Source organism: Caloenas nicobarica, chromosome 2 (assembly GCF_036013445.1).
Source record: "Caloenas nicobarica isolate bCalNic1 chromosome 2, bCalNic1.hap1, whole genome shotgun sequence".
Lineage (NCBI taxonomy): Eukaryota > Metazoa > Chordata > Aves > Columbiformes > Columbidae > Caloenas > Caloenas nicobarica.
Window position 1 is genome coordinate 44,146,545 of NC_088246.1, and position 27,808 is coordinate 44,174,352.

The 27,808-nt window shown below is 39.4% G+C and overlaps 1 protein-coding gene across 3 annotated transcripts in view; it reads right to left on the reverse strand.

Moving 5' to 3' along the window:
* The window catches only part of GADL1 (glutamate decarboxylase like 1), a 103,379-nt gene that overhangs the window by 47,935 nt on the left and 27,636 nt on the right, over window positions 1-27,808 (reverse strand). The window contains exons 1-8 of one of the 3 annotated variants that reach the window (XM_065627558.1): window positions 26,543-26,621; window positions 14,720-14,892; window positions 13,766-13,892; window positions 11,958-12,048; window positions 11,150-11,256; window positions 9,330-9,445; window positions 2,805-2,884; window positions 2,635-2,689 (exon numbers count right to left, since the gene is read on the reverse strand). In XM_065627558.1, the coding sequence (XP_065483630.1) occupies window positions 2,635-2,689; window positions 2,805-2,884; window positions 9,330-9,445; window positions 11,150-11,256; window positions 11,958-12,048; window positions 13,766-13,892; window positions 14,720-14,872 (729 nt within the window). In that variant the 5' untranslated portion in view covers window positions 14,873-14,892; window positions 26,543-26,621. Of the gene's footprint in view, window positions 1-2,634; window positions 2,690-2,804; window positions 2,885-9,329; window positions 9,446-11,149; window positions 11,257-11,957; window positions 12,049-13,765; window positions 13,893-14,719; window positions 14,893-26,351; window positions 26,473-26,542; window positions 26,622-27,808 lie in introns of those variants that run through there. The other 2 variants (XM_065627557.1, XM_065627559.1) reach the window with 2 other exon arrangements.

Consider the following 27,808-nt stretch of genomic DNA (forward strand, 5'->3'; position numbering starts at 1 on the left):
CAACCATCCCAAGCCACCCACTTCGGTTTCAGTGGCTTTGCTCATTGCTTTCCCATGCAACTAAAAACAGGGTTGCGATTACAACAGCAGACTAGGTCCTGTATACCTGCTGGCATCTACCCTTGCAGATGTACGTGCTTGTGCCTACTTAGGAGCAGCAAATGAAACAGTGAAAAGAATTGGTGGAGCTTGAAACAACTTTATGACATTGAGGCTATCAGCCCTAGCAATGACTATGAAGCCTCACTTGCTGGTAAATACATGCTGAAGAACCTTCTCCACATGTATCAGCATCTAGCTCACTGCACGTCAATGCAGTTACTGAATAATCTGGAATCCCTGGAGTCTATTTGCAATGAATTAAATCTCTCACGTGATGTAAGTCTCTCTGCTGATGTAACTCAATGTAGCTTCACTAAAATCAGACATGAGCTGAAGAATCAAACTCTACACAACTCTTTTATATATCTTCAGCTGAAATCTGATCTCTCTTTTAAAAAAAAAAAAAAGAGAAGCGTTGTCACTTTTAAACATCTGCTACAGAGGCAGACAGGCTTGATTCATATTTACACTCTGACAGTTTTATACTTCTTTAACAGTATAGAGGACTGTCAGAATGGTACAGAATTATTATTATTTAGTTGTATTTTAAAATTTCTTTACAAATTGCGAAAGCAATGAAAAGTAACCTTTGAATGAATCTAAATTAATCCCATATATTGACAAAAAATTACCAGGCTATAATTCACTTCTTCGTCATTCATTCCTAGTACAACCTTCCACAAAAGTCAATCAAACTTACAAACCAGCCTGAAGCTCACGTACAAAACACTTGCAAGTGAGGCAAAGATATATCTGTTGCATCTAGTTTGTATTAACATTCTCACCAATTTTCTCCCACAACTACAAAGTCAAAGGTCCCCCAGCAGCCAGGAGGCAAAAAGGCTGAATATGAGGACAAGTCTAGAATCTCTACAAATTCCAAATATTGTTACCATTACATTTTTGCCACAAAGAAAGGATTTAAATATTTATTCTTCTTGTTTAAAAAATTCTTCTGACTAAAGAGGCTTAAGATTCTTCCTATTCATAGTCGGTGATCATTTTGTGCTCCTATCATTAGTAAATACATCCTCTGTTGTTTAGAGTCATTAGAGTATTTACTGTAATTCACTGAAGTGTCCTTCTGTAAAAGTTGTAAAGTAGCACTTTGTCAAGGACAGACACACTTACTGAAGCTCTGATGAAACGAAAACCTTCCAACGCACATGTAACTTACATTTAAATGAAATAGTGTTCTCCTGTAAGCAGAGCATTTTAAATTGGAAAGCACCATGCTGAGGCTGACCTCTTTTAAAAACATAAATGCCAGAGGATTTCTTTCAAATAAGAATTAAATTTATTATTATGTCAACAAACAAGAACTCTGTTTTTGCAAGAGCAAAGAGCTCATTCTCCTGTCAACCTGCTTCCTCTTGCTCCATTTTATTTCAGTCCTTCCCTCCCCCCTCCAGCTTGCTCAAATGAGCAAAGTACAGATTTTTGTCTTCAACAGATAATGCAAAGTACAGAGAGAGGCAAACAAGAGAGTTTGCTAGGTCATTAGAGCCGCCATGTATCACTAGTTATTCTGTCTAGCATGAAACTCACAGAAGAGAGTCATTTGGCAGAAGATGTATCTAAATCAGATCTTAGTGAAAGCGGTTGTGGCCATGCCAGTCAGTGCATGACAGGACAGCACTGCCTTGGTTTTTCTGTCAGACACAAAAGTAGGTTTCCCAAGGTAGGAGTCCATGGTAGGCATCATTCACACCATGGACATTGCACTAGCTGCTTGGGATTCACAGATTGTGGACTAAAGGCAAAGCTCTGAATCCTACTGCTCTGATGCAAACTGGAAGTGAGAAATAAGGTGAGCTAACCAAGCCAAAAGAAGATGCTCTGTGCCTTAGAATTCACATTCAGTGCTCCAAACTCTCTATAATTAATTATGTTGTCTATAATAAATGCTGTCTTATAGATTGTGGGAAAGTATGTTGAAGTTGTCCAAATACATACATCAGTACTTTTCCAAGTTCTGGCCTTTGACTTTCTACTTGGTAAAGTCCCCGGGGGGAAAGAGATGGAATCTCTGCACTCCCGCTACAATACTAGAAAGGAACAAATTTAACATTTGTAGCTTGTGTGATAGTTTTAGAGGCTAAGTCACGTGTTACAGTTCTTGTTCACTGCAAAGGATAGAGCAATAGCTGCTGCAATTTAATGAAAAACCTACAGTTTTCATTTACCATTTGAGAAAAACGAATACTACACCCATTTGAAAAAAGGATCAAGGGCAAAAGAAATCCTAGCAGAAATGTGCTAAATACTTCAGAGCAGTGTTGTACTCAGGACTTTCATTAGCAGTAAACATCCTGCAGAATTTCTCTCCCTCATAAGACTATAGCACTTAGAAGTCTTGGCTTGTTACACAACTTTGTGGCAGATTGCACCTGTAAGAAAGACACTGGTACATTAACTGCCCTATTTTTAAGATTTCACTCACTCTTAGCTTTCCTACCTTTCACTCAGACACAAGCACACAGTCTGAACACACTCCTTCTTTCTCCTTCATGCTCTCTCTCCCCCTCTCACCTCTTTCCTGGCCCGTTGGACTTGTTTCTCCAGTTCCTCAGGTATCATCTTACCTCTAAGGGACACAGATTTAAAACTTTTTCAGTTACATTCAAGTAGGTTGGTTATGTACAGCACTACTGCATTTTAAAAAGGCTCAGAGACCACAGCCATGGCTGTTACTTACTTACCTTTCATCTGTTTTGATGAAGTAAACATTCTCTGTACCAATACCCAGGAAGGCAGCTGCCTTCTTCATGGAGTAATGGCACTGTAAATGAAAGAGGCATGAAAAAAGTGAGATGCAATTTAAAAATAAAACAACTTAGCATAGCCAACAGTGACACTGAAATTAATTTAATAGCAGCTAACAGTCATCACAACTGTATTTCCTAACACAAAAAGCCAACTGACAAAGATACACAACACCAAGGCCATTTTGTATTTGATAATTAATTGCACACACTGAAAGCTGGGGAAAATAAGACAAAAAAAAAAATATGTGCATTGTGTTTAAAATATGTGCTGATATGTTCTCTTTTAGTGAATGTTCCTTTCAGCTAAGTTGTTCTAAGTAACTGTACTTTTCTGAATTTGGCTGCTTGCTTTTGCAGACAGTAGCTGATAACATAGCAATGGAATGCAAAATACTGATAAAATGTATGTCTCATAAGTGAGAGAGGCATATTTGCAAGGAGGGGTGAACTGAACAGGTGACTAAAACTGACCAACTAAGTATTTCATCCCGTCCACGTCGTAACACCATACAGAAGTGGTAGATCACAAGAGTCTCGTTCTCTTCGACTATGGCTGGCATCTGGAGAGGACCCTGCCTGCCATCCCTGTGATCTGAGGCCTAGTGACAGACCCTGCATCCCTGAATCCAGTTCCAGTTTGCTGCACAATCCAATCCAGGACTTCTGGGTGCCTGCCCTGCAGCTGCTGGAGCAGTGATGAGCTGTGCCGGGAATTTCAAGATTGATTTTGTATATTTTGTATTATTTTCTCTATTTTATTAGTAGCATTAGTAAAACTTTCTTAACTGTTTCCAGCTTGCAAGTCCTCTCTCTCTCTTTGCCACTCTTTGCCCTCCTATTGCCTTTCCTTGTTGGCGGGGGCGGCGAGCTGAGGAGGTGGGGAAAAGGGAGGGAAGTATCAAAGCATCTGCCACGGTTTATTGTTGCCCTGCATTAAACAGTGACAGCTGGTTCTGCATTACAATGAAAAACAGAAATTTTGAAATGTCACCAAGGAGGAACTATGGTTTCAAAATGTTTTAACGGAACTGAGTCACAAGTGTTGATGAGTGTAAGAGTTACGAAACACATGAAAAGAAATGTCCAAAGGCTATTGAACTCAGTCCAGAAGCAACCTATAGGTCTGAAAGTCCAAAAGCACCACTCCTTGGAAACTGCAACTTGAATTAAGATGTATCTTGTGAGAGATCTAAAGCCTCTTCCACTTTGTGGTTTTTCCATATGCTTTCTCTACACATCGGCTGTTGTCCAGTGACAGAGACAAGATCCTATGCCAAACTGATCCTTGGCCTGATCCAGCAACTCTGTTCATAGGATCAAGGAGCTCAAGTCCCAAGACTTACCAAAGCCTTTAGATGTGGCACAATTGGGACTTCCAAGGCTTTCAAAGTCCTGTCTCCACAAAAGGACATGAAAATCTTGGTGATTACATACGAAGGTTGTTCACATGAATGTGGCTCTTAGAAGTCATTAGGAAAACAAGCAGACTTTAGACAGGACTCAGCACATCTCCAAAGTTAGTATGGATTTTGTAAAAGGTTCCAGTATGGACTACTCTGCATCTTCCAGAAAATGAAGTTACTATTTCAGCAAAAAATTTTAGCTAGGTCTCATCACAGAGGAATCTTTGAATGGTTACAGATACACACAGCCCACTTCTCACTTCACAGCAAATGAGAAGCATTAGTGTATGAAACCCATGAAGTGAGTGTAAAAGAGGCCCCTTCACCTGCTCTAAGGATGTCAGAAACCGGTGTCTCTTCAATCAGAATGTGGTAAAATGGTTCCAGTGAGAAGGATAGTCAAGCCTACAGTCCACTCTGTACTTTCTACAAGCTTTTTCCTGTTAAACAAATATTCAAGGTATATCTTACCATATTTCCAACATTCACATCTACTGTGGACACTGTTATTCCAGTATAAGAACATTTTGTCTTATTCCAGAATAAAAGTATAGTGATCTCTGCTTAATGTGCCTTCAAGATTAGCCTGGAAATTCAAGATACAGTAACCTCCTTAATCTGAAGATATTTTAAAATGTCAAAACCAGTCTGAATAACCCGCAGCATATCAAATGCCTACCCACTCACAGAAATGGAGTCAGTTTTGAGAGTACTCAGCATCTCATATGACTACATAGTTCTCAGAATCAAGATCATCCAAAGCCTTGGGTTATCACTGCTCTTCTCAAAAAAACCAAAATTGCCTCTTTTTCACGTTATTACTGAAGAGTTAAAATAATGCATATTCCAGCAACTGTGACGATGTCTAGAATTGCTACTTTTCATACACGAGGTGAAGCCAGGTGGTTAATTAATTCCATTTTCTTCTAGAGAGTTCACACAAATGCAGTTACTGCAGAACATAATTATGAAAAATGTACAACATTTTAATGTGTGGGTATGAATATATTAAGAGTATTAAAGTCTGTCACGCTTATTTTGATGAGATGGATCATCTCAAAGGGCTCTTTTTCTTTTTTACAAAAAGGTTTCCCCCACCATCACCCAATTTTTAAATAAAGGCATAAAAAGACAGTACCTGATACTATCAGGTAGTTTTAAGAAAACTTAATTTTGTAACATGACACATCCACAAAGTCTTTAGGGCTCATTCACTTAGATTGTTACAAGAATAATAACATACATAGGTGGATAATTAGTCTTATATTACATCAAATTACATCAATAATGGTAATAATGATTGTAAAGTGGCTGTGTGTTGTTCTGTAGAAGTTTGGAGATGTTTTCAACTGATTAGTGAATCACTTAAAATACAAGTTGCCTCCATCACTGACTTCTATCCATTAGATTCAAAAGAAAGGTATGAATCACTAGGAATAATCAGATTGCTCCAAACTGAGAAAGCGGTAGACCTGCAAATTCAGTATACTAGTAAACAGGCAATCACTGAAACACGTATTTTATTATTAAAAAATGCTATGGGAAATTGGGACAAAGACAAAAAGAGGCTTTAGCACCTGAGACATTATACCAAAAAGCAGAGGGAAAGAGAACAAAGGGAACACCAAAACAAAACATGCTGCAAGATACATGATTTCTCATGTCCACAAGTACTTCTGAGCTTCTTGGAAAATTTTATCAGGTCTTCAGCAGGATAGAAAAGGGACAAGACTTATACTACTACACAGATTTGGAATATGCTTTCTTCAATTTTTAAAAAAAGAAAAAAAAAGTATTTCAGTTATACTGATTGAAAACGTACAAGAATTTCTTTTCTTTTCCTGCTATCATTACTAGAAGTCATTATGCTAAATTACACTGCATCATTTGAAGAAAAAAATACACCAGAGAACATTTAGCAGCTCCAGTCACAACAGTGTCAACTAATTCACTTGTTCAAAGTGCGTTTTCAAAAAAGAGAAATAAATATCCAGATAAAATGTATTAGTTGTATCTAGATTATATGTGTAATTTTATACAATAATTTTAAATACTCCGAGTTCAGATTATTCTTGCCATGTCTTTTGCAGTTCTGTTTGTTTGGACACATTATTAAATCTGTAGCCATTTGTAGTAAGAAACGAATGCCTTTGAGCACAAGATCAAATTGGAACAGCGCATTTAAGATGTGCTACTGTATTATTTTAACTATAGCTAGAGCTAGTTTTCCTAATAACATTTGCAAAGACAAGGTACTTTCCACCTGTGCTCATTAAAACAAAAGATAAATTTGTATTTTCTTCATTTTGAAAAGTTTCCTAGAAACATGATTGCATAAAGCAATTACATTATTATGGGATTGTTTTATTGTCATTTTTGTCTGTTGTAATTTCAACAAGGGACAAGACGGTGAGTTAATGTTGTGTTCTCTCACTTTATTACTTTCATGATCAAGTTGCACTGGGGAGGAATTTAGTTTCATTGCATCTAAAAAACTGCTCATATCAGCATGCACATTTCAACTTCAGACATCGTCTTCTATCCTCGGTTACCTCAGATTTAGCAGATTTCTACCCTTCAGATCAATGCAATATATTTTTGGGCCAGAATAAAGTTCAGATGGGACTCAAATAGCAAAAAGTGATAAAAAGGTGGGCTGACATCTATAACTACAACTGTATCCAGCTCCTACAGAGCCACAAATCATGTATGAAGAAAGTGGGATATAACAATTTGTCGTCTGCTGCTGCTGTCTCAAGAGGAATCACTCTGCAATGGTCCAGCAAGAGAACTATAGAGTAGTAGTATAAACAGTGTTTATTGTGTATCACCATAATTTTAGGTAGCCAAGCATTTTACTTGCAGGAACAAGGAGGCTTTTTTGCTCCTGAAGGCCAAACAGAGCACACGAGCACCTTGGGTGAGCCTTGCACTAAACATAGACCTTAATGTTACTCAAGAACATACAAAAAGTACATATTCCCAGATCACATAAAATTAAACCACTGACAAGACCATGCATGTCCCTTCTCTACAGCAAGGCAACACTTTCAGTCTCCCAAGTGCCAAACTAAAACTTTGGGACTTGGCAACTCAAGGCGAAAATCATTTCATTTGAGCACAGTGTTGAAGCCAAACCCTAAAATGACACAAGTGCCTCGAGCAGCCATGTGCGTTGACTCTGTCAATACTCCTAGTCCATTATAGTCTCATGGCTTCTCCATGCCAACACTGTTTGCCTGATTCACTCTGAAGATAAACACAGGCTGTTAACTTTCTCCAGGATCATTTTTTTTAATCATTTGCTTCTCCAAGGGGGGAAGGGGAAGGGGCACAAAATGCTAAATAAAAGCCAACTCAAAATAAAACAAATAATAAAAAATTAAGAGGGTGTGACACAAGCATTTATGTACTGGTCTTCAGTGCGGGCCATTTACTAAATAAATTCTCAATACAACATCAATACAACATATCTGAACCAAACAAACTTGCAAAAGGTAATGTAAATTGGACTTAGTACAGATGGATCTAAAATAAGGATATATAAATATGCACATCGCCTCCCCCATAACCATGAATAAACACTAGAGATCTTAGACAATAGCCACAATATCTAGCTACTAGAAGTGGCAGTTCTACAGCAAGCAATTACTGACTACTAAAGACAACATAGTTTTGTGAATCAAGCAAAGTGTCAGATCAAGAGTATTCCCTTACAAATAATTTACCAACTTATTTTTCCTGGTCAGTTCTATGTTTTACGGGTTGGGTCTTTCTGGTGAAGCAAAGACATCAAAATAAATCTACTCTGGGGGTCAAATAAATTTCTTTTGTCATGAAATTAAATGTTTGTTTGTTTTAGAGTATGAGAGCATATATTTTAGTTAAATCTTGCACCGAAATAAAATGTTACTTGATGATACAAATTCTATGTGCTTCACTTCAAAAGCATTAACAGAACATATTTCAACCTAATTTTTTCATTCTTAGCTATTTTTAAGATATAACGTGATAGATTAAGTATGAGCTGGCATGTCGTTTCATATACACACTTTCCAGAAAGAAAAAAACTAAAAATGTTTTGCCTGGGAAAACTAAATTCCTTTATTTAGGACATTTGGATTCAGTTCCAAAATACAGGTGCTGTCTTGGACAACTTATGCAATGCCTATATCCCTCAGGCCTCTTCAAAATAACTCTCTTGTCTATTTAGACTGCAAACTGTTTGGAGTGCAAACTTAAGAGCTAAAATTATTCCAGTAACTATATAAACCATAGTACAACAAGGTTCTTACTTCTACTGCAGCCTTTATATGGTGGAATCAGAATTAATAACAACTCTGTTCTAACCAAATGATAAACTCTTAAAAAGAGGGGCAGATGAGAGGGAAAAAAAGCCTCAAAAAAATGCTTCAGAATAAATGTACAAGTATAACTTAATTTCCCTCAGGCACTCTGGACAGATATTATCGAAAAACTTTAACACTAGCCACATATTTTCAATTGTTTAAAGAAGAATTATCTAAAGGCCCAGCAGGTTTTTCCAAAATGTTTTAGGGTGGTTTTGGTTCTGTACCACAGCCACTCTGTATTCAGATATAGGGCAGATTGAGAGCTGCAGAAAGCCGTCTCACAGATCCACAAGTGCTCAGCTTACTACAAATTAAATCTGCAAGAAAAAATACTTTGGTATCGAAAACCTACCTATGGTTCCTGCTAGACTTTATGCTTTGGGGAATCAAATGCTGCAGACCTCCACAACATGCCACATGCATCCTGCTTCATGTTTGCCCCCTATTCTTGTACCAGAAATTTCAAAGAGCAGGAATATCTCTGTGTGTGTGTGTGTGCGTTCTGAAAGCAAGGAATCTTATGCAGGGAAATTTACCATCAGACTTCTCCACTTCACTCCAATATTTCACATTATACGCTGATGACAAATTTATTGCACCAGTGCCTCATCATATATGCAAATGATATAATTTTGCAGCCCTTGAAAAACACAGTTCATGTTTAGAAGTTCTATAATGAAAAGCTTTTTTTGTTTTGTTTTTACCTCTTCCGAAGTGAACAGGACTAGTCTTGGCAAACCTGAAAGCCCTTTTTCCTTTATCTCAGGACAAAATTTATATCTTGCTAAGTTCATAGCATACATATTAGAAACAGAGCCACCTGCAGAAGGAGACATACAAATATATTAGCCAGAGTCCTAGCCTCTGTTCTGTGTCTGAGTGCTCAACCTATTAGGGGAAAAAAAAAAGAATTATTTAAAGGCCCAGCAGGTTTTTGCAAAATGTTTTAGGGTGGTTTTGGTTCTGTACCACAGCCATTCTGTATCCAGATATAGGGCAGAGTGGGAGCTGCAGAGAGCCACGTCACAGATCCACAAGTGCTCAGCTTACTACAAATTAAACCAAATTAAATCTACAGTTAGCCTGTAGATGCATCCATCAGAACTTATTTCCTCTGCAAAAGCCTACAGACATAAAATGAACTTTGGGCTCTGCAGCAAGTATGGAAACAGAGTGTGTTTTAATGTTCTTTGGGGATATTTCCCGACAAATAAGAACTGTGCCCAAACAGTCCTCCCTGACCAAGGATACCCTGCAACTGCTCCTTCCCATTTAGGCTGAAGCGTTGCCAGCTCAGTTGCCCGTGCCGAGCTCTGTTGTGGTTGCACTGTACAGAGAGAGCCCAGGAGATCCCTTGATCAACCAGGCCTCCAAGTATTACGGGGACAGAAAAGCGACTGGGGAGAAAAAAAAAAAAAAAAAAAAAAAAAAAAAAAAAGGAGAGAAAAGAAGAAGAAACAACAACAAACAAAAAACAGTGAGTGGGAACTGGAAGATCTACAAATCTACAAGGTAAGATCTGGATGGGTTTTATTCATTTGAAAAAATAAAAGCAAAATAATAAGACAAACCTTTACATAAAACTAGCACCAAAAAGTACAATTTCTTTATCTTTTGACAGTATCTCAGTAGGTTTCAATTAAGCAATTCTGCCATAAAAGCAAGGATTCTACTGAAAATACATATTAAATCTGATGCAAAAAAAAATCCACACCATTAATATGCTTTTTCAAAAGAAAAAATTAGAGTATTTTGGTTTATTTTTCTACTACTCACATACAGGCTAGAATTACTGACTTTGTTTTGGTTTTAGAGAGGGAGTTAAGTCCATATACTGATTTAATTTCTATTCTCCCAAAAAAATTAGATAGAAAAGCTTCACATCTGGCCTAATAATTTATTATCCAAATAATCTGTGGAATAATGTCATTATGCTTCATTATTTCAACACAGCGGGCTGGAACACTTCCTTACAGAACGTTTGAAAACCGTAGCTTATCAAGAAGCTGAAGAAATATTTGTTTGTTTGACCTTATCATAACAGTTTAAAAAAAAAAAAAAAAAAAAAAAAGAATCAACTATCAAAACTCAAAGGAATTAAGTTCATGACACTCCCACTAAGATGAGCTCTGGCTCCCACTGTTGAGAGGTAGGTTACACAGATCAGCATCCTCAGGCACCACTGTTTGGTGTCTAGCACATAAATCAGCTCCCTGTCTGTCAACCAATTTGACTCAGTCCAATAAGGTTGTTGGTATCATTAATAAGACCAGGGAGGGCAGTTACAAACAATTAATTTCTACATAACTAAATTTAATGTAGAACTGTTTTCATCCATTCGCTGATCAGATCTATAGAATTATTACTAGAAATGCAAAAGATAAGCCTGGATTAAATAGTCATGTGTGTGAATCACTGAATATTTGTGTGCATTTTCAAATATTCTACATGAACCCAATGTTCATGGAATTACTGGGATTAGTTGGTCTATAATGACTCGGCTTGAAATCTGAACTGTTCCTACCTGGATTAAATATACCATCACCTTCTTCCCAGCCTATGAACTCAATCATTTTCTTGATGACCGCTTCTTCCACCAACAGAAACACAGGGGATACTTCGTATGTATATCTGAGCAAAAATAAAAGCACCATGATTGGTATTAAGACTACCGAACTCATGCCACAGAACACTGCTAAAACTAGATAGAAGTTTCTTGCACCTTTCTCTAATCTATCAGGAGCTGACTGCCATCAGCAGAACTCTAAACTAAAACCGCTATGGATCTGACACAGTACAGTAATTGCTTAGTTCCTGACAGCATCCCATTGACACTTCCACTCTCAAAGCAATACATCAGAGCTTACGTTTAATGTAGGTCACACGCTTAAATTTCAGCCATAATGATCTATTGCAAGCAACAATTACTTTTTGGTTAGGCTTTGCATTTTCAAGTAAACAGTAGACAGGTAACCATTTGCATTCAACTCTGTGGAGAATGCTTCAAAGGAAACGAAAAACTGCGTAAGTCTGATGAATTCATTTTTAAGCACTAAGGAAGATAGAAGTCTAGGTTTAAACATGTTGAAAGACAAAGATCTCTCCTTTTAAGCCCCATCTCACAAAGCAGAAAAAAAGGCCTCATCAGATTAGCCAATCTTCTAGTGAGCCATTCAGACAATTCAGACCATTTTCTCTCCCAAATTCCTGCACAATTCCTACCACCTCTGTAACACTGAAAATAGAAATCAGAAGGCGTGGGGAAGCAAAAAAAGCTGTTATTCCAAAAATAATGTTAATTCATCACCAAGAGGACAAAGAATTACACTTACACACTTGGGTTCAGCGCTTCTGTAATGAAACGAGCCACTAATGAGTAATAATCTATTCCAGCATACAGCTGATTGAAAAACCTTGGATGACCTGAAAATACAGATTAAAAGTAAGCAATGACAGGATATACATGAAAAAAGAATATATCACAGACCCTCTCAGTTGAACGCTGATCACAGAAAACCACAATTCACTCCATAATTCTCTCTGTATTTTCTGGACTTACTGTCCTTTTCTTAGGTTAGACAATCCTTTGAAAATAAATTTAATAAACACTTCCATGTCCCAAGAGAAGGTTTGCGAGATGTAAGTAGTGCACAGAATGAACGTGGCTTGTCCACAAGTTTTACAAATCAAAAAAAGAAAAGGCATTGACAATTGGCTATAGCGAGTGGCTTTTAACAGTGGTCTTGAGAGGCCACAATGGACGGTCAGCTAAATTTTGCTAAGCAGTAGGATACAGGAAACTTGCTGATCCCAGGCAGCTATGCCTGTGCTCCCACCAAAGTCTCAGTATTGAGAGAGGCAGTATAACAGCTTGGAAAAACTTGCTGCAGGCTTAAAAGAACAAGTTAAAAGAAAACGTTTACCTGCTCTGAAACACTGAGATACAACTAATTACGAGAAAATTCTATGCTATTGCTGACTATAAAAAACAGTCAGCTCAGCAGTGAGATCACCATCTAAATTTTAATCTGCAGCATAGCACTTTCACATGCAAAACCAGATAAACTATATGGCTACTTTTAAATTATATCTGGGGCTTCTATAAATGTTTATACTTCAATCAAGGTCTATTTCCACAGCATATCTTTAATATATAATATCCTTTTAAGGTGAGACAGTGTAACAAATTAAAATCTAAAGGCCATTTGCAAAAACAAGATAAACAGAACACCTTCCAGTAATTCAGTAATTATATCTGCATATTATTAGTGCACTCCCCTGTAGATCAGTATTGCTACTTTTCTATGGTTTTCAAAGACACAGTTCACTCTCAAAATTGTTTTACAGTTTTACTTTGTAGCAAAAGTGACTATAGGAGGGAACATGTCCTGGAAATGTGCAACTAACTGTATTAGATGTCCTTCTCACTTTCCAAAACACAGCCTAAGCTATCCCACATCTGAAATCCTGACCTACTGATCCACAGCACTGTTTTCTGAACAGATGTTGTTCATCCCTTTTCGCTAAGATTGAATTGTACTACATGTGCTGCAGAAAAGGTTAGCTGTAGAGAACTAATCCTGCAGAGGTGTGGTGCACTGTCTCAAGCACTGCAGGCTCTCTTTTCACTATATCTGGAACAAGAATTACTGCCTATCAGCAAATTAACACCTTATAAGACTATCACTCAAAAAGAGCAATAGTAAATGGAAGATAATCATCACTAAGCCTGTATTCTTGTTCACAGAAGGGCAGTGATGGCGATTCCATTCCTCACCACTCAGACAGCAGGCAGTCACACACAAAGCTCCTTCTCCTGCCTGCTTTGCTTCACTGTTTAATCATACCTGTCTAGGTGACTTTCACAAGACTTCAAAATGATAGAACCTACCATTGATATCAATGCCATTACAGGAACTAGTTTTCTATTAGTTTGCCATGATTACACATACAAACCTGTGGTGACCAGCATTCAGCCAAACAATGGAAACATGGCCAAACGTTTGCACACTTGTATAGGCGGGCAGAAAACAAACATTCACACCCCCCGGTGTCCTGAAAGGTGACAGGACTTTGTAAACATTATCCTGTCTTGCTGAGTTAGCATACAAAATAACTTCACTAGAAATCACATTCCTACTGGTTTTGACGCTGTATTGTATGACATCCTGGCAGAGCTGCAAGAGTTTCTGATGAGATTCTCCGGTGTCCCTCATTTCCAGGTCAAGAATCTGCTTCAGTGTTTCAGGGGCTCGCCATTCACAAACCTAGTGATGGGGAGGGGTGGGAGACACCAGCAGTAAACTGGTTAGCCAAGAGGAAGAGGTTATAAAGGTACAAGCTAAGCACCACATTCGGCACTGGTTTCACTGAACTGCCCATTGCGGGGCAGCGTGTCACCAGAAAATAACTCTGGTAAACTGGTTTCATGGGATCTTGGATTTATTGTGTCTCAGGCATTGCTTGACCATAAAAGTTCAAGTGGGGAATGCTGGAAGGCAGAAAAGCAAGAAGCCTGCAGGACAAATTCTGTCCTTAGCTAAAGACTTGTAATGACAGCATTTTCAGATGATGTTCTGCCAAGGGGTAGGAGCAACCAGTTCATGCCCAGAGGCAAGCATGATTTATTTCCGGCTCCTCTTCCCATACAGCCTCTTAAGAAGGGGTTCTATGAAAGCTGTAGCAATTTCATGATGTTGTCCTTTCACAGTAGTACCACATCCACTGTTCTTCTACCATTACCAGTGCCCCCAAGGAGCAACCAAATAAATCCCCCTACCCCAAACAATAAAAAGGCTGCACTCTTTTGTCATCTCAAAGGAAGTGACCACTGTACTCTGAGATTTAAAAAAAAAAAAAAAAAAAAAAATTAATTATTTTCTGGCAAATATGTATGCCAATTATGTTATTGAAAGGTTTTATAGTATGATCTCTCTTAATTTGTAAGGCCATCTTTTTATTTTAGAGCCAGACACAGACTAGAAGCAATTTTGAGGCTACTTAAAGTGCAATAAATTACAGCTCAAAAAAAAAAAAATTGACTCACTGTTCATTACCTCTGCTACAAATTCTCTACAACACTCTATGGCTTTACCTTTTGTGTTACATCATCAGCTTTCTGGATGACTTCTTCCATTATAATCTTAAAGGCCTCTTCCACAAACTTCTCTCCTGCTTTTGAGTCCATTATCGGGCCATTTAGGATGACCCCATCCACCAAAACGGCGTTCTTCTTCTTCTGGGCCATCTCCTGTTTGCAAATACCAACTGTAAGATAAATAACTCACCATTAGAGCAAAGCCTGGACAACTAAATAATAAACTAAAAAAATATTCTTTCATTGTTGAAGATTTAGTTAACCTAAGGAAAGATTCACATGAACTTTTCACACGCCCAAAAATCCTAGATTTTGGTGGAAGAATCTTGAGAGACAAAAACCGACATGTTACTTCAAATCTAGATTGTTATTATGTATGAAATAATAGCCTACTGTATGCTATCTACTGCTCTTCATAGCATACAAAAGCATGCAAGGCACCTCCCAAACACAGAGGAAAATATAGTTCTGGCCCAGAACATGATACAGCTGGTAAAAAGAAATAAAGTGCAAGATAACAGGCACTTTTCTTAGCTGAAAATGTTTCCCTCCACATGTCATCCCTCCTGCTCCCCTTTTTTCATGAAATAATTTCCAGCTTCATTTCCCATATCGTTATGCTGCTCTTTCCGATGAGCCAGTCCTATTGCTCTGTCCTGTGTCCTTTGCAAAGTGTGACCCACACTCTATGAAGATAAAACCTTTTGAGATTGCTGTCAATATCACATACCTGTACTTCTTTCTGCCCTTAGCCTAATAAGTAGCCTCAGTTACTAATTACAATAATTTGTTGTGCAGATTATCTTGTTTATTCACTTCTCCTACGATGACCTCTTTCCTTTCCCTCGCCTTTATCTACCAGATGTTCTCTCCTGATGTGTTCCATAAACACATGGCTGCTTCCGAAAGCACATCCAAGATGCTTATAAGACACTGGCCAACAGCAGCAACCACATATCTGTTTCATGTATCGATTTCATATGGTGAGATCAGGACTCCGGTTTTAATCAACGTGAGGATAAAGATGAAAGGGAGACATTTGGAGATATCAAGGGAACAGACATTTGAAACAGTATAGCGCTGAAAGGAGAAGCAGTAACTACCATATCCAAATTATCTGGGTTACAGAGAGCACCTGTCCACTGATTTTGCCTTGGACTAGCTGAGGCCTATGAAGCCAGGCAGCATTGCCTTGAAGGGTTTTCTTCAACCACCGAGAGGATGGTGGAAGGGTAAAGATGTATGACGGAGAAAATTCTATTTCCAAAACGGCTTTACTTTTTGCTTCAGTTACAAAACACAGAAGAAAGATAGCTTTTTGACCAGTCTAACCAAACAACTGAATTTCCAGAAGACTGCCAGACACTGCAGTCTGACACATTCATCACACTTATCGTAATTACAGTTCCTCATACACAGGAGGATATAGAAGAAAAACAATGTTGCCTAGAAAGGTATATGACTTCGAAGTCCATTGATTGAAAAAAACCCTGTCAATCCCATGAGCTTTTATTTGCTGATGACTCAGAGAAACTTTTCAGTTTGCTTTAACTTATCAGGAGAGAGATGACAAGCAAGATCCAATTCTAACGTGAGATAGAACCTTAGGCTTCCCATAATGCTGATGACAAAAACAAGACCCCTGACCCTCTGCACTTCTGAAATTACTCCTATTTTTAATCCAAAAGGGGCAATATACTAAATTTTGCTGAACAGAATAGCCTTCAGCGCATTGTTATAGGAGAGGCATAAATGCTCTTGTGGGACAGATACAGAACAAGCAGGTAAACAGTATTATATCTTCAACAGGCAAAGGGGGAAACTTATAGACATCAAAAATGTCAGTTCTCATCATTCTTGCCAGCATACCACAGCAGAGACACTGTACAGAAACTGCAGCTTTGAAAAAGTCTTAGAGATTTCACTCTGAAAACACATGATAGTAGGCCAACTTTACAAGACTTAAAACACCAGGTATTAAGGAATTGGACAGCATCAGATCTTTGGGCAGACAGAACGGGGACTATATTTGGATTGAGAGTTAGTTATTTGATGCATAAATAGCTGCCTTAAGTACTAACCAGAGTTTAAAATAAACAGAAAAAAGAATCTCAGCCTCAACATCACCTGGAGATGCTACCACCTCCATGCATGTCAAAAGTGTTTTGTTTTGTATGGGAAAGAGGACAGGATCTAAAATGCTATACGTGAGATTTATATCTATCACAGAGCACAGATGTCAATACTTCCTTTGGTTACAAGAAGAAAAGACAGTGGAGCAAGGGAACTCTAACTCTTTTTTCTTTTTTGCTCTGCTCCACCTCTCAGGTCTCTATTGGAACCAGAGCTGTGCAAAAGCTTTCTGTTGGTAACTCCAACAGTGCTGTTTCTGACACTTTTGCACAGAGATGTGATATGAGGACTTCCTTGGCTTTACAATGATCTCTTCCAGAAATTCTGTGAAAATCAAAGGTAGAACTTTACGTTACTTTTTTTACCAGGTCGTTAGGGGTCTAACAACAGCTCCCTATTTGAAGCACCTCTACGTACAATTTTACAGTCACCATGGGACACTTTGTGGAGCATCCTCTGTAAAATGGGCAATATTCTACCCCTAGTCCCAACACATGTGTGTTGGGCCTCAGGCACAGCCTATGAAAGAGAAAGGCAAAGCAGAGGGGTGAGAAGAAAGGGAGGGGAAAGAGCCTTCATTTCAACAGCACCTTACCTGGGTAAGGCTCCAGCCAAGAGTTCAGATTTAGCCTACATTATATTTCATGAAATAAAATTATTTACCACTTTCTCAATATTTTTTTTTTTGTTATCACCGTTTCAATCTGAACTTGCTGAGCTAAGTTCTGCCCTGGAACATACCGTAAGAATGTTATTGGAAATTAATAGGAACAACTATTTCACAATCAGCAGCTAAATCAAGCCCCAAAATATACACATTTTCTGAGGTAAAGGTCTTCAAGTTTTGCCAACCACTGTTTGATATATACGCTATTCCTATCCCTCAAGATTTTACTGCAAATCCTGTGATATATAGTCTTCTAGTTGAATTGTCTGACTTCTGGAGTTCTTGTGAGAATTCCAAACTCTTCTTTACTGAAAGAAAAAAAACAAAACAAACAAACCACACACACACCCCAAAAAAAAAACCACCAAAAAAACCAGACACCACCAAAACCCACCACTTGTTTCCTCTTGGTTGCAGTAAAAGCCTTGAACAGGACAAGTAAGTAGGTGATAAAAGTTTGAATTTCCATAACATTTTTTTCTTTTTATCACATTTTTTCAAGGATCCTATGACCAATTTGTTATGTTCTAAATGGGTGAACCTCCAGAAAGATTCAAGGTTCACTTTTTGTGTCACAGTACCCAAGATAAATAGCATGCCTTTAACACCTTCTCAGAGCTCAGCATCCAAGCTAAGAAACACACACAGTCTTTATGAGCTGATAGTTCATGCTGTCTAAAAAAAAAAAAAAAAAAACAAAAACAAACCAACAAAAAACACCAAAAAAACCTAAAAAAACCCCCACCATACCTCAAATGCTGAAAACATTATTTTCAAAGAATTTTGCACCTTCTGCATATCTGCCTCAAACACACCTGATGGAGCCCACTTTGTAGAAACAGCTTCTTGTCACATATACGTTTTTTGTTTCCAAACATAACAGGCAAACAAACTAGAGACATGGCTGCAATAAATACATTCTTTTCTATTTAAGAATACAGAAACAGATTCCTAAGCAGGCTCAGAAAACAGACTTCCAGAAAATATATCAAATGCAATTTCAGCCAAATGGCTCCAGGCTTGAAACAGAACTGAATCTTTACCAAATGGAAGTTCTTTAAATCAAGAATGAAGGACTATTGACTGTTCCAGATATCCTTCTGCAAAAGAGAAGACTCAATTCTGCCTGAATTGAAGGCAATCGGGCATTTTAGCCACTGGCTTCAGCAGCGGCAGAAGAAAGCCCATAATTCTCACATTTCATACTGAATGAAATGTTCTATTATAGAAGCCTAAGGATTTCCAACCAGCATTTCATTTTTATGATCAATATTATTTTCCCAGCAGAAAACGCAAATGAATCAGAGCTGAAATAACACAAAGAAAAAAATAAACATTTTCTTCAGATGTTTCTGTATCTTTATGTAAGCACTACCAAGCATTTTAAAAGCTGCATCTGTGTTTCCATAAACATATAGAAACTTTCACTGCTAAATTCTTGCACTACAAAAAGAAACTGGAGTCTTTTATTTGGCATGTTCTGACAACACTTGGGAGGGTAGAATAAAAAGCCTAGAAAGATTTACTGCTCACAAGCAAAAGGCAGAAACAGAAGGGGGTAGTTGTGAACGAGTAGCTTGTGCTTGAATGCCAGAGCCAAATCCTGTTCATCTTACACTGTATGAGCATCACTGACTATTCAAGTGAATGCAAAAGGCTGGCTTTGACCAAGGGCTGTTTTCTGCTTTGTAACAAATACAATAATAATTAGCAGCATTAATCAGAAACAAGTTTTAAATTCCTCACTCTGTATGATCTAGTAATGGTTCTTCTTTCAGAAGACCTCAGTATTTTCTTTCACTGTGTCTAGCAAAAGAAAACAAGTGAACTTCAGTGTCAAGACTCCACACCACCATGTTTAATGGATTACTGTGGCACCATATCATGTATCAAAGTACTAAAACACACACCTGTCCTGTATTATGCAGCTATTGGAGTCCCTTGGCATACATACAATCTTTAAAGACATTTTTCTTTCCTTAATCACTGCTTTCTGTATGTCTGTGACTGAAGTAAAGCCATTCCATTTTTAAGGCAAAACACCTTGGTTTTTAGTAAACTGAATTCTCAGACCTGTTGACAAGTAAAGGAGAGGCAGGTTTCTCAGAATCCAGTATATATGTTGACTTGGTGTTCTGGCAAAGCCATCTATATGAAAAAAAGTGTAGTCACAGGTATGGTAGGGCTTCGGCAATTGCCCCTGTACTACGTGTTCCTGTTTTGCAGGTTTATGGACCAGGCCTGTGGAGAGGCAATAAGTTGGGTGCTTCCCTTCAGAGGGTTTGCAACAGCCCCCAGTGGACAGGAATCCACCAACTGTGAAAATGCAAACATGAGCTTTATAGAGCAGGACTCGAGGAAAACAAAAGCGCTTGTGTCGGGGCTCAAAGGCCCCTCAATAGACACACTGAGCTCACTACTAATGCTGAAGGGCAACAGTACAACAAATGAGTCCTATTCTTCTCCCACACTTGAATTTCCCATTCTGAAAGGAAAGGTTGAAAGGAGAGACTGAAATCTGGAGGGGAGCTCCAGCAATGAATATCTGTCAGGGTATGCAAGGTCCATGCTAGGAGAGAGGTTCTGCTTTCAGAGATGTTTCCAGAGTCCAGAGGGGGTACCCTTATCAGTTGAACACTCACTACACAGTGTGCCCATTCACTGCATGCCAAGTGCTTGCTGTACACAGCAGTACTAAGCAGGATATACTTGGGGAAAAAAAAAACAAACCAGCACACAGAAGTTAAGAAACAAGGATCAGGAATTTTTATGCAGCCAAACCTCAGGAATTTATGTTAATATTTAATAATGACTTCTCAATGCCCTAACCAAGTAACTGCAGGGATGACTCATGCTGTAACATTTTCATTTAAGAAGAAAGGCTGTGGAAAATTGGAATCCACCTTGATGCAAAACTGAGAAATGGCAGATGCTAACTATGAAATGGAAATCCCAGCTCCCTGACCCCAATGAGATTCTCTCAGCTCACATGTCCTAATTTTTAACATCTGCCAATACCATAGGAAGCATCTGAGAAAAAAAATGGCTTTAATTTTAATTAGAAGTTGCACATCGATAATGAACATTTAACGAACTTTCCTTTTTCTGTGGAAAAGTGAATATATTTTCAACTTTCAAGTCAATCACAGGCAGTGTGCATAGTATAGCAAAGTTTACAACATCAGGAGGCTGAGTTCAGACAGAAGTAACAAATATATGTGTGACCAACATAGAATATAAAGAATCCCTGAGATTTCTCTGCTTCCCACTGGAAAAAATCGAAGTGAAAATACAATTGCATTTTTCCAAATGGAAGTCCTGCAACTTGATTTTAAAAGTTCACGACAGCCTGTAATTTCATGCAAGAGCTATATTTTTCGTCATAATATAAAAACGATTTTTAACTCATCTTTCAAAAAATCAACTAAGAAAGCAGTAACTTACTAACACTGAGTTTTCTGGGATTCAATGCAAGTTAGAGTGTAAAAATAGACGTAAAGTCTAAATTTCATTTTAGAAAGTTTTACCTCTACATTCAAGTTACAGTCAAAACAACTTTTTTCCTCTCACTTTTTCTTAATATCATTGACATCTTCATATTTTCTGTTTCCTACAACAGATTTCCAGTTACTGCTCACTAACTTGTCTAAACACTGCTCTGAGATATGCCCTTATTTACTAAAACAGGGAAGATAGTGTGTAGTAAATCAGCACGTAACTTTCCAGCCCACTAGATCCTCTGAACTAGCTCCTACATAGACACTCATAATTTATTAGCATATTATGTAAGCGAAGTAGCTCAATCTACTTTCAAAACAGAGCAATCCACCTTGTACAGTCTAGTATAACATTACTGGTCAGATCAGCAGAGACCAGTCACACAGATGAAGGATCCAGCAGGGCTCTGGACCCATCACTTCAGATCGTACCTGCCTTGTTTTTCCTATGTGTTTTTGGGAAACTACTCCTGAACGGCAAGAGGCCAAGCTCCTGCGTGACAACACACATTGGCAAGTCCCAGCAGAAGACATTGATGGTCCTTTTTGAGGGCAGCAGCCTGGGTGATGCCTGGTAGAAGCACCATGCTATGCATGCTTGGGCTCACCAATGACACCATGTGATTCCTGCCCCAGCATGGCAGCCGAAAAAGGCCCAAAGAGAATCCCCACACCATGAACAGTCTGACTGCACCCGTGATTCCAGTCTTCCATTGTTCCTCTAAGGAAGGCAGAAGGTGGATAATTTAATTGGATTTGGGGTTTTGGTTTGGGTGGGGTTTTTTTTGACCATGCCAAAACTTTAACCCATCATTTGAGATCAGCATCAGCACTGAAACCAAATACCAGGTACATACAGCATTTGTTGCTTGCTCTTTCCCTTTCGGGCAAGTGTAACAGCTTTTTAACATAATATATTGGCCCCAAAGGGAGCTCAATAATCCCTGGACAACGGAGCAGGTCTACATGAGAAAAATGAGTTTAAGAAGCTCAATTAGACACAAGCTGTCCTGTGTAACTAGTGGAGGGATGCCAAGCTGCTTATGAGACAACCTTTCTTGTTGAAACCCTGACATTTGCCAATGGATAAGACCATATTCATGAGGCTTTTCAGCTTACATAAGGTAAGACATGACAAAGGGCAGAAACACCCAAGCTTTAGAGCCAAAAGCTCTTCCAAATTGTCTAGATTTGACCAGCTGCTTTGCAGAGTTATTGCTGCTTCACTGACAAAAGGCCTTGGTCACTAAGAACCACTTTTTTGTCATCATATTTATGGCACTGAAAAACATCTGGTCCAGTGCCTTTTTCTTTAAAGACACCTCTATTTGATGTCACTTGTTAAGTTTTTCATTAAAACAAAAAAATCAAGATCACATATACTCAAGAAACAGTGATAAAGATGGGCATACATACATTTGAACCAGGTCAAAGTCACCTTTTATTATCCCTAGACTAGCCCTGACAATAATAATCAACAGAAACAACCTCCGCTGACATGTCACAAAGCAACAACCATTTGCCTTTCAAATTTATCATTCCCTCATTGCACATGTATAAACACCATTAATGTTAAAACAAGATAACTTGTCTGCACAAATGGGAGAATAAAAAAGGGGGGAAATGGCCCTGATTTAGCCATGTCATGTTGAGTATCCTTGAGCTATAAATGTTTTGCAAACAACCACCTCCAGCAACTTCTAGAGTTTGTGACACAAGACAGAGCAAAAAGGTCAAAAAAGATTTAACTTTTGGTTTTTTGCAAAGCCTGAAGTAGTAGTTTCTGTAAAGACTTGGGATGAGCCTTAGGACTGACTATCCCAAATCTGATTGTTGGGGGGGAAGTCAGAGTAATACACAGACATCTACTTCACTGTATCCATTTTTTCTGTCTTGAACATGTAACAAATGCTTATGGAAATACAAATGGTCTTTTAAGAAGCAGGCTGCTTAAAATAATCAAGGGCAGGGAAATTAAGGCACATGAAATCTAAACTGTTTAATAGGCAATAACAGCTGAATCAGTATGCAATAAGATCTCCCAATGCATTAAAAAGCAGCAATTCTTGGTTGCATAAGTGGCAGCTCAAAAGATGCCTTAATCAAGAAAGAAAAATTATTTATTGAACTTCTCAAATGCCAAATTAAGCTTCTACACTAAACGTTCATTAACTACCAAGAAAATTCTTATTAATTTTAGAGCACAATGAATGCACTCACATAGAACGGCTTTATTTGATGCAAAGTTCATTTCTTGCAAACCTATGTCTCCCTTCCTCTGATGAAGTGATACTAGCAAAGATTGTGGTATCTTTTTTATCAGATCAGATTTTAAGCCAGGGGAGAGATCCTATCCCCCCCACTCTGACCAAAATACTAACCCGAGTGTCACATTACCAGAGCCTTAAAGTCACCCTAACTTCCAGTATGTTTCACCATGCTTCATGTTACACCTGTTTGAGATGGCAACATAGCAACATCTTACATGAAATAACTGTTTGCTGACTCATCTCTCCAGTCTGCTGGCAGACACAAACCCCATAACATCCCAAACAGACCATATAGACACTGAGCAGCCAGCAATTCAGAAGTTAAAAAGCAGCATATGGCATAAATGCTGGCTGCTCCCTTCCTCTTGTGATTTCAGCTCCAACTCTGTTTGTTGTACTTGATGAGCTAGTTAACTTGCTTGAGATTCTGCTTAATAGACTCAGCCTTTATGCCCCACAAGGGAACATCTCATCTATTTTTTTTTTTTTTTTTTTCCCCGGAGATACAGAATTCTCCAGGCTTTCTAAGTGCCACAGCCTCAGAGAGCTACTGTGATGGCAAATGGCTGAAGAATATACTCAGTCAAGATTCATTTTTGCAGGTAGGAGTAGGGATCTACAACTTGACCCCCTCTCATCAATGGGATTTTGCTATCTTTTTTGTTAGTGGAACCATGGCCTAAAAAAATCTGCTTGCTCATCCCTACACAGTCATTGAGGCTGGCCTTGCAGACAGTGGTGGTAATGTCTGAGAAAAATTAGGCTCAATTAGCACGAAGCAATATGAACCTCACAAGTGGTCGTTTTCCGATACATTAAGGGTGATTAAAAAAAAAAAAAATTACAAAAACCCAGTGTTGTGCCCCAAGAGTAATTCCACTGTGTTCACCATAGCAGTCACTGCAAGGGTAACTCTGTGCACATCCAAGTCTCCACTCCAGCTGTGTCCATTTTGGCACCTGCTCCAGCTGTGCAAAGCAAACACAATGCTACTGCTGCAACAAGCAGTTGCCTTCAGTCTTTGTCTCCTAGATGTTTTCCCATATAACCTTAAAAGCTAAGAGTACACAAAATCAGTACTGAAAGGGGAACTGCATAGATCAACCTGGAAGGTCTGGTTTTAACTGTGGATTCACACTTGCTAGGAAAAAAAAAAAAAAAAAGCTTTCAGCAGGCAGCAAAGACCTTACTGCTTCAAGAACCAGAGTTCCATTTCTCCAATAGTTCAAGAGAAGAGGAGCAAAATCTTTCCCCAGATCCCAAATCACCCGACTTCCTGAATAAGGCAACAATCAACACCTGCAGAAAAGGCTACAATGCAGCCAGGTAGAACCTGGCAGAAAACACTGCAAATCACCAAAGGTAAAGGGAAGAGATGACAGGGAGAATAAATAATTCCTCATTAGAGATAAAGTACGCAGAAGTTACATATGCTACTCATGAACAAGGCAGAGAGACTAGAAAACCTGCAGCAACAAGGATGGAGATTACATTATCACTAAACACATTCTTTCTCACCAGCACAAAACAATGGTTTTGGAAGGAAATTAGACTTTTGGTAGCATACTTCAGGCAATAATTGAACAAGAACACTACTACCTAGCCAAAAAACACCAGGATCTCGGTCTTAGTGACCACTAGAAGCTTATCTTCAGTTTTGTCGTGGCAGAGGATATTAAGGTAAGCTGCATCTGAAGCAAATCACTTTTGGAGCTGCTGTCACTCATACAGTACTGCTCCTGCTACTCACACAGTACAGCTGTCATTACTTGCACAGTACAGCCTTAAACCACTATGCACACTACAACACATTTACCACACACTAGAATTGTCATATAACTTTCTAATGCCCATTCAATTTACAGCAAATTAAGCAAAATGGAAACATCATTCTTAAAATATTAAGTTTCTGGAGTTTTATTTCGAATACATTATTTTGTTTGGAGATTTTCCACCAATAAAGCCCTAATGACTTGGGTCACACATGAACGCAAGACACTGAACCTCTGGGAGACAAGCTAGGAGACTTTCTTAACCTGGGAGTAAAACCTTTTTTAGTGTCTTATCCATGCTTAGGGTAAAACTAAAAGAAACTGTTTTGATAAGACATTCCCAATTTGGGGTAAGTGGAGAAATTCTTTATCAAGAATATTCATTCTCTGGGAGAGGGGACAGCCATCTGCAAATGCTTTTACTATTTTCTGACTTCACAACCAGTTTCCACTCAAAAGATCAAGGAATTCCTTGCAAATAATAGCATAGCTAAAGCCTAAGCATACCACAATTTAGTCTCTGCATTTTCTAAGCTTCTCCAGAAGTCTCATTATTGTATTATCCATAGGACTTCCATGTTCCCAACTTTCATAAACATATGGTGAACTTTTATTTTTCATTACATAACGATGCAAGGCCTTCCTGTTAATGCAGGTAAACAAGTTAACATAACAGCATTAACTTCTTCCTTCCTGAGACCTTTTCCCTCAAGGCAAATCACCATATTGCCGTGCCTGTTTTATTCTGGTGCCTGAGGAGAGAGACAAGAGGAAAAAAAAAAAAAAGGCACCACTCTTTAAAGATCATTTATTTCAACAAAAATACTGTGCTGCAATGCTTTTATAATAATTGTTGCAAACCTTATTAAACTGTTCTGGCTACGTTACTGCTGTACTTCAGCAAAAGGAGGTTATAGATAGATATTCAACAGGCAGCCTTTCTATTCATCTTCACACGCTACTGGGGAAGTTTCTGAACCGGCGGGGACCCATCGCGAAAGCAGCCCTACCCCTCCCGCACCTCGTCTGCGAACCGCCCCTGGCTCCCTCCTCTGCCCTGGGGTCTCTCTTCTCCCCGGGCCCGCCGGCAGCCAGGGCGGGGAAGCTCCGGGAGCCCCCGCCCGCCGGCAGAGGAAGGGGTTAAAAGCCCCGAGCGGGGCAGAGAGCAAGGCGCTTCCCTCCTCCGAGCCCCTCCGCACAGCCGAGGGAGTGCCGCCTCGACGGCCGCAGCCCGGCTGAAACGGCGGGAGAGGGGGGAGAGAAGGCGGTTCTGGCCCCGGCAGCGTTTACCCTCCATCTCGCCTTCGCGGTGGCAGCCGGGTGCGGACCGGAGGGGAGGGGAGGCGCCTCCCCGGGGTGGCCCTGGCCGCTCCCGCGCCGAGCCGCGCCGAGCCGTCCTGTGCCCGAGCCGAGCCCGCAGCCTTCGCCCCGCACGCCCGCAGCCTTCGCCCGGCCGCTGCCTCCGGGGCGCCTATTAATACCTTCGGCGCCGCTGGCCCGACACCTCCTGCGGCGGGGGGGCGGGTGATGGGGCACGGCCAGGCACACCGGAGCGGGGGGAGCCTCCCGCAGGGTTTCCCTGCCCGGCAGCCCGCAAGTGTGAGGGGACCGGCGACGGGGAGGCTGCGAGAAATAAGTCCGGCGCTTTAATGCCCGGGAGCTGCCCTTATTCCCGAGTTCGTTGCTTGTGACGGGGCTTGTTCTGTGCCTCAAAAGCCTGATCCGGTGCCTTAAAAGCCTTCCCGAGGGGTGAGCGGCAGCGGCAGGCAGCCCTGCCAGGCTGCTGCTCATCACTGCCCCGGCTGCCACCGCCCGCCCTTAAGGGATATTTTAAAGCCTCTGAGTTGTGGCTGACCTCCTTATTCCAGTTTATTCCAGGACACCAGCCCCATTCAACACCACACAAGCCTTCTTATTTCTCATCTCCTTATTTCCTTGTAATTGCTACTTTCAGAAAAGAAAAATGCAAACAGGCTTTCCTTTTGACAAAAGGCGTTAGTGCTGCTGTCACAGGAAGGCCTGGAAGTCTCCAAAAATTACCTACCAAAGCCCTCAAAAGCACACATCTTCCATTAAAATTCGGGCCTGATTGAAGTTTGGCAAAGATTTTTGCAAGCTAGTGAAATATTCAGACGTGAAACAGGCATTTAGTTACACGTAGTACCCTAAATTCCCTTGTTTGTGAGGAAACAAATGTAGCCCTATTCTAGCTTCAGCTGCAGCCTCTACAAGGTCTTTAATAACTTCTACAACTTGCTGAAGGTAATTTTGTAGCCCAAGAGATATACTATACTGCAAGAAATGATAGACATTTGAACCTCATTGTGATAGATAAAAATGGTAGGTATCACTAAATTAAAAGTTTGTAGGTGCCTGGGAATAAGCAATCATGGCCTGATTGCATTTATCGTGCGTAAATAAAGAACAGCCCAAATCAAAACTACATATTTCTGCTGCTTCAAAAGAGCTGATTTCCGCAAACAGAGAAAAACACTAAGGGAAACTGTCAATGCAAAAAAGTGAGAACACCAGGAAGAGGGGCTGTCTTAAACATTGTATTAAATGGCCAAACCACTATGATTTTGCAGTCACAGAAGGCAGAGCTTCCCCATAAAAGCTCAAAGATGGCCATTAGAAATAAAATGTAAAACAATGAGAAATTATATAAATCACAGTTGATATAAATTACAAGTTACAATATCAAAAATTGATAAAGGAAGTTAATAGGCAGGGAAAAAACTGTAGCT